This window comes from Sinocyclocheilus grahami, unplaced genomic scaffold (assembly GCF_001515645.1).
Source record: "Sinocyclocheilus grahami isolate Dianchi unplaced genomic scaffold, SAMN03320097.WGS_v1.1 scaffold30.1, whole genome shotgun sequence".
Taxonomy (NCBI): Eukaryota; Metazoa; Chordata; class Actinopteri; order Cypriniformes; family Cyprinidae; genus Sinocyclocheilus; species Sinocyclocheilus grahami.
This window is the reverse complement of record NW_015505209.1, coordinates 1,626,536-1,637,116: the sequence shown is the minus strand read 5'-3', so window position 1 is coordinate 1,637,116 and position 10,581 is coordinate 1,626,536. Positions and strand designations below refer to the sequence as shown.

The following is a 10,581-nucleotide window of genomic DNA, read 5'->3' as shown; positions in this document are numbered from 1 at the left end:
GCAAGGTTGAGTTGAAGGTGATGGTCCTTCATCCAGCTAGAAATGTCTCTCAGACAGGCTGCAATGCGAACAGCTACTGTCAGATCATCTGGTTGGAATGAGAAGTAGAGTTGAGTGTCATCAGCATAGCAGTGATAAGAAAAGCCATGCTTCTGAATGACAGATCCTAATGATGACATGTAGATGGAGAAGAGAAGAGGTCCAAGCACTGAGCCTTGAGAAACCCCAGAAGCAAGAAGTTGTGACTTAACCTCACCCCTCCAAGACACCCTGAAAGACCTACCTGAGAGGTAAGACTTGAACCACTGGAGTGCGGTTCCTGAGATGCCCATCTTTATGAGGGTGGACAGGAGGATCTGGTGGTTAACTGTGTTAAAAGCAGCAGACAGATCCAACAAGATGAGTACTGAGGATTTGGAAGCTGCTCTTGCCAGTCTCAGGGCTTCAGTCATCGAGAGCAGGGCAGTCTCAGTTGAGTGGCCGCTTTTGAAGCCAGATTGGTTGTTGTCCAGGAGGTTGTTCTGTGCAAGGAACATTGAGAGTTGGTTGAACACAACTCGCTCAAGTGTCTTTGCAATGATTGGAAGAAGGGATACCGGTCTGTAGTTTTCTAAAAGTGCTGGATTTAGAGAGGGTTTCTTAAGCAGTGGGGTTACCCGAGCCTACTTAAATGCTGTGGGAAACGTACCAGTGTGAAGAGAGGTGTTGATAATGTGAGTATGGGCAGGTATGACTAAAGAAGAAATGGCCTGAAGTATGTGAGTGGGGATAGGATCAAGTGGACAGGTAGTAGGATGATTGGAAAGGATACGTTTGGAAATGTCCATCTTCGAGAGTGGAGAGAAGGAGGAGAGAGAGTGTGTATTTGTCGTTATGAAGTTATCATCAGTTTGTGGTGTGGGGAATTGGTCATTGATGTTTCTTGTTTTATTTATGAAAAATATTGCAAAGTCATCCGCTGTAAGATTTGATGAAGGAGGAGGAGGACAGAGAAGAGAAAGTTTTGTAAAGTGTGCGAGAGTCAGAACAGTTGTTAATTTTGCTGTGGCAGTATGTCGTTTGAGCAGTGGAGACATTTGTAGAGAAGGAAGAGAGGAGTGACTGATACACACGAGGGTCAGTAGAGTTAAAAAAAAAAAATTGTTTGTAATATGTTCCAAACTAATTCTGTAAAAATATTAAGAATAAATAAAAAATATTAAGAAGGAATAAATAAATAAACAAATGTCTCTTAACTTTTAAACTCTTAACTTCAAAAAATGTCTTAAGCACCAGGATCATGTGACACTGAAGACTGGGGTAATGGCTGCTGAAAATTAAGCGTTTCCATAACAGGAATAAATTACATTTGAAAAATTATTCAAATAGAAAACAGTGTCGTTTGTGTCGACGTAGCATACTTTTATACGATTTATTTGTCACCCTCATTTTTGAAGGACAGTGAGCTGTCGCTTTAATAATTGAGCCATCAGATGCAATAGTGGGAGCCAAAAACCTTTTCCGGTCTTTTTTCCCCTCACAAGTTTCCAAATAAAGCACGTCCCAGGCACAGACAGGGTCTGTGATTCCCGCCAGGAGTGACTCGCCTAAGCACAACACGATGCTGAAATTTGTGATAATATCCCTTTCCGTGGGCTTTGTGGTGGGCAGCTCAGTTCACAGAGGGGGACATCTGGACATCACCGGGACCCTGGAGGAGCATGTGGCGCAGGGACAAACCACTTTAAACGAGATGTTCAAGGAAGTGGAGAAACTTATGGAGGACACACAGCAAAAACTAGAAGAGGCTGTTCACCAGGTAGCTATGACTAGAGAAAAATCAATCTGAGTAGATTGACATTTGAATTCTGTTTTGTGCCATGGTCCTTTGCGCAGGAGGATTGTCGCTGACCGATTCGTGAACGAATTGTTCTTTTGAATCGAATCTTTTTTTAAACCGGTTCACAAAACTAAGAGCGAACCGACTCAACAGATTTAGTTTTAATAGCAAATTTATTTAAAAGTGCAACTTTTTTACCAATGTAGATTAATTTTAGTAGTGTTTAATGTAAATGTAAGTATATCTGCTTCTAAATGACAAATGTAACTTAATGAATATTACTATTAATAAAACGTAGGCTAATATGCAATGACACCGAATCACTTTTGAACTGATTTTTTTTTTTTAATGAACTGGTTCAAAGAATTGGTTCGCTAAAATGAATCACTTCGTGATGAATCGCAACATTTTCTTCTGAATTAGCAATATCAAATAAAAATTACAGTCAAAACATTCGCATATATTAATATGAATCTTATCTGAATCAGATGGAGAATGAGTCTTCAAAATCGCTGTTACATAGACGCAACTTTCCTGCCAGGTTTCACAATGAAGCTACAACAGAGATCAAGGTTGGAAATCGGACTGTTCATCTGATAGAGAGAATCGACAAGGTATTTCTTATCTTTGCAATTTTTTATTTGCAAGCCTATATATGGCATTAACAGAACTTTGCGCTTATATGCCTTAGTGTTTTTGTATATTGATTTGCCTTGTATAACTAAACACCTGGTTTTCCTCTAGGAAACGGTTAATAAGACTGCAAAGACTCTCATTCAGAACACTGAACGGTGGAATGAAGTAGATCACGTGAGTCTATTTCTCATCTATAGCCTTGATATCTCCTATAACTTTAAGTTGTTGTATACTATCTAATTTCAGAAAAGTGATCTGGATTGTTTCCAGTCACATTAAACAGATATCAAACTTTCAATGCACAACCTGGTAAGTAAACGGTGTCTGGCTGCATTGGTCACTCTGGGCAGTGAGTTTCTCATCACCCAAGCAACCCGAGGTTAGAAAGCAGAGTTTATTTATTAAAACCAACATGGATTTTCCACTTCACCAGTCATCAAACTATCCGCTGTTTGCCTGGAAAACATGTGGCACATCATTACAGAGACTCTTCTAAACATGCTGAATTTTTGTAAACCGTTTGATAAAGTAGAGGGACAGATGGTCCGTATCAGACCTCTTTCCACTTGTATTGCACTGTTGCTGTGGTTACCACTAAAATATAAGCTTTTATTTCTTATAAGGCTAAATAAAAATGTCCTCTACAGGAATTAATCTTTTAAACGCTAACCCAAACAACATTGTGTCTTAGTTTTCAAGACTAAATGTGATGTATTCACTCTCAGTTCTCTTAGATAGCAGAAACTCTGTTTAATGGCTTTTGATTGAAATAAATTATATCTATTCCAGATTACACATATCTGGTCCTTATGCATTTCTATAACAGTTTAACAGACGGCAGTGTCATTAGAGGCTCTTTGGCCAGGCAGTCTTCTGGCATCATGACAATAATATATGGTGAAATTAGAACAGCTGGAAAGAATGCATGGAAAGTGGTGCGCTGGGGATGTGTGGTGGAGAGTCTGTGCCAGCAGCCATGTTGCCATGAGGCAGCACTTAGTGGTTTACTCTCGTTTTGCACAGCGGTAAATCTGAGCTCACAGTTAAAAGATAAGCATATATGTGAGGGATGATAATATAAAGCCGGTCATTATTGCAAAATATACCCCAGATGTGAACAATCAATACATCATTCCATGCATTTCCATTTAAAATCAATTAATAAATAAAAATATTTATGCGAAGTATGTGTGTGTGGCATATGTAAAATATTACTATTATATTTTATCATTTTATTTGGTTTTATATATGTGTGGGTATGTAGCATATGTAAAATATCACTATTATATTTTATAATTTTATATATGTGCGGGTATGCAGCATATGTAAAATATTACTTTATTATATTTTAGCATTTTATTTGGCTTTCTTTTAGTTTTAAATATATTATTATTAAATAAATATATAATTATAAAAAGATATTAAGTAATTGTGAATTATATACAAAAAACACATTTTAATTCATTATTTTTAATTACAATGTTTTAATTATTTTAAATTATTAATTAGAATTAGATTATTTGATTATGAATTATTTTTTTATTTAATTATATATATATATATCAAATTATGATTAAGAATAAAAAAAAATGTAAAAAGGTATTATTACATTTTAAATGTAATGATATATATATATATATAATAAAGGCTTTAATCATTTAAATTACTTTAAATTATATATGTTTAAAATGTATATGCCTTTTCGCAAATATATTTAATTATTAATTTAATTTGGTTTTATGTAATTAATTACAATTTTGTGTTCATGCACAAATTTCCATTCTGTATTCTGAACCTCCAGTTCTTCAAGAAAGTTGTTTTTGTACGGGAGGAATTGATGAGAGGTGTTTTCATGTGACTCACTCACATTAGTCTAGACTCCAGTCCAGACGCTGTAACTCTGGGGGGAAGGGTACGGCTTTGGCTTTGATGTTGTCTGCTAAGTGGTAGGTTGCTGTTCCAGCTCTCACAGGATTTCTGCACCTCCACTTCTGTAAATGTGGAATTAATTTTGACACGGATGATGACATTAAATCAGGCATTAAAAAAGCACTCCGGTTTTTCCGCCATTTTGAGACTATTCTCTATTCTTCATCCAGTTTGTTTGTAAATATTTTCAGCACAGTGGAAATGTTCAAAATATTACGTCTTATTTCCCGTCTTTTGCTTAGGCTGTAAGGTTAAGTCACAAAATTTCCACCATATTGAGTTCCAGTGTCTCTAACAAAGTACAAGCACACAAACGGCTGTTTTGGATAAAACATTATTATATCCACTCATAGCGGGAAGTGTAGCTGAGGCGGATTTTCCAGACAACACAAATGCAGTTTTGGTGGGTGGTAGTTTCTTTGGGTCCCCAACTGAATTTCAAAACACCTCGTTGGAATTTCCTGACCTGAAGTCCAAAAACAAGACTTACTATTACAATAGTAAACTTTTTCTTTGAGCAACCTACAGCATTGTCTCTAAACTATAGTTAAAGGACAATGCTGTAGGTTGCTCAAAGAAAAAGTTCCCCCAAAATAGAAAAAAAGGAAAACACTATCATCATGAATTCACCCTCATGTCATTCCAAACCTCGAAGACTGACTTTCTTCTGTGGAACCCAATAGAAGACATTTAGCAGAATGTCCATGATGTTATGATGTCGTATCCTGAAGCAGCAGAGTTGATTGTTTTAATAGGGGTCCTTGGAATGTTTGCTCAACTGTAACTGTAATAACAGTGTAATATATAATGTCAGTTTCATTCTTGTTCACTCAGGAGTGTATGATTGATGAGGACTGTGGGGACAGCAGCTTCTGCCTGTATGAGATCATCACCTCCAAATGTGTCCCATGCCAGACGGCTAATATGGTCTGTGCTCTATCTGTCTGTCTGTCCATCTATCAGTCTGTCCATCTATCAGTCTGTCCATCTATCTATCTATCTGTATGTCCGTCTGTCTGTCCATCTATCTATCTATCTGTCTGTCTGTCTGTCTGTCTGTCCATCTATCTATCTATCCGTCCGTCCGTCCGTCTGTCTGTCTGTCTGTCCATCTATCTATCTATCTGTCTGTCTGTCTGTCTGTCTGTCCATCTATCTATCTATCTATCTGTCTGTCTGTCTGTCTGTCCATCTATCAGTCTGTCCATCTATCTATCTATCTATCTGTATGTCCGTCTGTCTGTCCATCTATCTATCTGTCTGTCTGTCTGTCTGTCAGTCCGTCCGTCCGTCTGTCTGTCCATCTATCTATCTGTCTGTCTGTCCGTCCGTCTGTCTGTCTGTCTGTCTGTCCATCTATCTATCTATCTGTCTGTCCGTCTGTCCATCTATCAGTCTGTCCATCTATCTATCTATCTGTATGTCCGTCCGTCCGTCTGTCCGTCTATCTATCTATCCGTCCGTCCGTCCGTCCGTCCGTCCGTCTGTCCATCTATCAGTCTGTCCATCTATCTATCTATCTGTCTGTCCGTCCGTCCGTCTGTCCGTCTATCTATCTATCCGTCCGTCCGTCCGTCCGTCCGTCCGTCCGTCCGTCCGTCCGTCCGTCCGTCCGTCCGTCCGTCCGTCCGTCCGTCCGTCCGTCCGTCCGTCCGTCCGTCCGTCCGTCTGTCCATCTATCAGTCTGTCCATCTATCTATCTATCTATCTGTATGTCCGTCTGTCTGTCCATCTATTTGTCTGTCTATCTATCTATCTGTCCATCTATTTGTCTGTCTGTCTATCTAGCTATCAATCCGTCCATCCATCCATCCATTAGTATGTCCGTCTGTCTGTCTATATCTATCTATCTATCTGTCTGTCTGTCTATATCTATGTCTGTCTATCTATCTATCTATGTCTGTCTTGTCTATCTGTCCCATCTATCAGTCCGTCCGTCTATCTGTCTGTCTCTGTTTATCTATTGTTCTGTCATTTTATCTATCATTATATCTATCTGTCTGTTTGTAAATTATAGTGCATTCTAAATATACATTACATATATACATGTGTTTATATATTGAATATATATAGCAAATATAAATATTTTATAGTAAAATAATAATAATTTATATATTATTCAAATGTTTTTTTTTCCAGTTATATATATATATATATATATATATAGTTTAAATAGTGTAAAAATATATTGAATTGTTTAATAATACAAAAACACTACATGTATTATTTGTTATATACACTATAATATATATTTTTTCTTTCCTTCTTTGCTAAATTCCTGTTCTGCTGTTTGAATTGACAGGAGTGCACAAAGGATGTGGAGTGTTGTAGAGATCAGCTGTGTGTGTGGGGTGTTTGCGCTCAGAACAAAACCAAAGGGCAGTCAGGAACCATCTGCCAGTACCAGAGCGACTGCAGTCCTCAACACTGCTGCGCCTTTCACAGAGGTTCTGTACTCTTTGTTCAGATCATCATAGTTTTACATTTGTAATAATTCCGTCATGTTTTAAGATTTAAAGTCTGAGACCATGGTAAAACTATCAATAAAATGCATTTTAAATGTAGCAAAAATAAGTAAAGGCATAAGTAAAAGTTAACTAAAAGAAAAGTTTTAATAAAAATAAACCCTTGGGAAATAAAAGTGCCTGTATAAACAACCATATAAGATATCAATAAGCAGCTGGTTATATAGAAAAACATCTGAAAAATACCCCGTTTCACTGGGCCTCGCAGAAGATTTCCCTTCAGAATACTAAATAATTGTTTCCTTGAATTTGGAATCGCACTCCTTGCTCACTCGGTTCACAACGTTCCTCAGTTTTCTTACCGTTGCCAAATATGCATTAATCACACACAAGATACAAACCAACAACATTTGCAGTGGTTTTGATACATCACTACTCTTCCTGGGGTCTGGAGTCCTCCAGATCTCATCTTGATCTCCTTTCTGCTGTACCGTTCTCTATAGTCTCTTTCTCTCCCACCCTCCTCCTCTTAATATTCCTGTTTTTTTTGTCTCCAGCCCTGCTTTTCCCCGTGTGCCGCCCCAAGCCACAGGAAGGCCAGGCCTGCCACAGTCACCCCAATCAGCTGATGGATCTGTTACTGTGGGACGAGGAGGGGCCGCAGGAGCACTGCCCCTGTGCTACAGACCTGCACTGCCAGCCTCTCAAGTGAGACAATTTCATCACTCCGTGCATGTGTCTAGCTGATGTTACACACAGCTAGGGAGGTTTGCCAAGAAAATAATGAATTTTACAGAAACGTCTATGCTTTTTATAATTGTAATCTAGCCAGCCAATCAAATTGCAGCTTGCTGGTAAGAAAAATCTCTTGATATTTTAGTGCAGCATTAACCAGATGGTTTGTAGGCACTATGAAATTTATATTTTTATATGTATTTAGTAGAGGAGTTTTTTTCAGAGAACGAAATGCATATTTATACATTTAAATTGTAATAAATAAATATATATGCATACATGTACATGATATGTGACCCTGGACCACAAAACCAGTCATAAGGGTAAATTTTTTTTAAATTGAGATGTATACATCATCTGAAAGCTGAATAAATAAGCTTTCCATTGATGTATGGTTTGTTAGGATAGAACGATATTTGGCCGAGATGCAACTATTTGAAATTCTGGAATCTGAGGGTGCAAAAAATCAAAATATTGAGAAAATCACCTTTAAAGTTGTCCAAATTAAGTTCTTAGCAATGCATATTACTAATCAAAAATTACATTATGTATTTACGGTAGGAAATTCACAAAATATCTTAATGGAACATGATCTTTACTTAACATCCTAATATTTTATAGTAAAATAATAATAATTTATATATTATTCAAATGTTTTTTTTTCCAGTTATATATATATATATATATAGTTTAAATAGTGTAAAAATATATTGAATTGTTTAATAATACAAAAACACTACATGTATTATTTGTTATATACACTATAATATATATTTTTTCTTTCCTTCTTTGCTAAATTCCTGTTCTGCTGTTTGAATTGACAGGAGTGCACAAAGGATGTGGAGTGTTGTAGAGATCAGCTGTGTGTGTGGGGTGTTTGCGCTCAGAACAAAACCAAAGGGCAGTCAGGAACCATCTGCCAGTACCAGAGCGACTGCAGTCCTCAACACTGCTGCGCCTTTCACAGAGGTTCTGTACTCTTTGTTCAGATCATCATAGTTTTACATTTGTAATAATTCCGTCATGTTTTAAGATTTAAAGTCTGAGACCATGGTAAAACTATCAATAAAATGCATTTTAAATGTAGCAAAAATAAGTAAAGGCATAAGTAAAAGTTAACTAAAAGAAAAGTTTTAATAAAAATAAACCCTTGGGAAATAAAAGTGCCTGTATAAACAACCATATAAGATATCAATAAGCAGCTGGTTATATAGAAAAACATCTGAAAAATACCCCGTTTCACTGGGCCTCGCAGAAGATTTCCCTTCAGAATACTAAATAATTGTTTCCTTGAATTTGGAATCGCACTCCTTGCTCACTCGGTTCACAACGTTCCTCAGTTTTCTTACCGTTGCCAAATATGCATTAATCACACACAAGATACAAACCAACAACATTTGCAGTGGTTTTGATACATCACTACACTTCCTGAGGTCTGGAGTCCTCCAGATCTCATCTTGATCTCCTTTCTGCTGTACCGTTCTCTATAGTCTCTTTCTCTCCCACCCTCCTCCTCTTAATATTCCTGTTTTTTTTGTCTCCAGCCCTGCTTTTCCCCGTGTGCCGCCCCAAGCCACAGGAAGGCCAGGCCTGCCACAGTCACCCCAATCAGCTGATGGATCTGTTACTGTGGGACGAGGAGGGGCCGCAGGAGCACTGCCCCTGTGCTACAGACCTGCACTGCCAGCCTCTCAAGTGAGACAATTTCATCACTCCGTGCATGTGTCTAGCTGATGTTACACACAGCTAGGGAGGTTTGCCAAGAAAATAATGAATTTTACAGAAACGTCTATGCTTTTTATAATTGTAATCTAGCCAGCCAATCAAATTGCAGCTTGCTGGTAAGAAAAATCTCTTGATATTTTAGTGCAGCATTAACCAGATGGTTTGTAGGCACTATGAAATTTATATTTTTATATGTATTTAGTAGAGGAGTTTTTTTCAGAGAACGAAATGCATATTTATACATTTAAATTGTAATAAATAAATATATATGCATACATGTACATGATATGTGACCCTGGACCACAAAACCAGTCATAAGGGTAAATTTTTTTTAAATTGAGATGTATACATCATCTGAAAGCTGAATAAATAAGCTTTCCATTGATGTATGGTTTGTTAGGATAGAACGATATTTGGCCGAGATGCAACTATTTGAAATTCTGGAATCTGAGGGTGCAAAAAATCAAAATATTGAGAAAATCACCTTTAAAGTTGTCCAAATTAAGTTCTTAGCAATGCATATTACTAATCAAAAATTACATTATGTATTTACGGTAGGAAATTCACAAAATATCTTAATGGAACATGATCTTTACTTAACATCCTAATGATTTTTGGCATAAAAGAAAAATCGATAATTTTGACCCACACAATGTATTTTTGTCTATTGCTACAAATATACCCCAGCGATTTAAGAATGGTTTTGTGGTCCAGGGTCACATATATTTAAATGTATATTTAATAGAGATTTTTTTCCAGAGAATAAAGACTCAAATGTATCTGTTGTTTTATGTTACAGGAATAAATCAGTGTGTGTAGATGAGAGGAATGCTTCTGGTGAAGGAAATGCAGACTGATTGTTCCCAGTGGAACTGAATTTTCATTGTTATTGGAATCTGTAATTTTGTCTTTATTTGTAACCTTAAAGTGCCTTCTTTCTCATCCTAATTTATTGGAAGAGCTTTAATTAATAACTTTTTTTGGTGTGATTTGTATGCCACTACTACAACAACAAATACAATTACAAAATGTTTTTTAAAAAGTATAATATTTTGATAAATAATGACATCGTTCTGAATATATGGACATAGCTGGGCATTATATTCCTTCCAAATAAATATGATTTCTGGACATTTTTGTCTGAGTTTTGAAAAACAAATGTTTAAAAGCAAACCTTTTTATTTAAATCGCTTGTTGAAATGTGAACAGCAGATGGCAGTGTTGAGTTGTGGTAGATATGGATGAGGCAAGCCATTTACTGGCATATTTTCA

The 10,581-nt window shown here is 36.7% G+C and overlaps 1 protein-coding gene across 1 annotated transcript; it reads left to right on the top strand.

Moving 5' to 3' along the window:
• Positions 1 to 1,496: 1,496 nt before the first annotated feature.
• Positions 1,497 to 10,373, top strand: LOC107572497 (dickkopf-related protein 3-like). The gene is made up of 7 exons (XM_016258922.1): positions 1,497 to 1,798; positions 2,308 to 2,433; positions 2,564 to 2,629; positions 5,219 to 5,311; positions 6,687 to 6,831; positions 7,407 to 7,557; positions 10,109 to 10,373. The coding sequence occupies exons 1-7, from the start codon at positions 1,601 to 1,603 to the stop codon at positions 10,164 to 10,166; spliced, it is 837 nt and encodes a 278-aa protein (XP_016114408.1). The 5' UTR covers positions 1,497 to 1,600; the 3' UTR covers positions 10,167 to 10,373.
• The last annotated feature ends 208 nt before the right edge of the window (positions 10,374 to 10,581 follow it).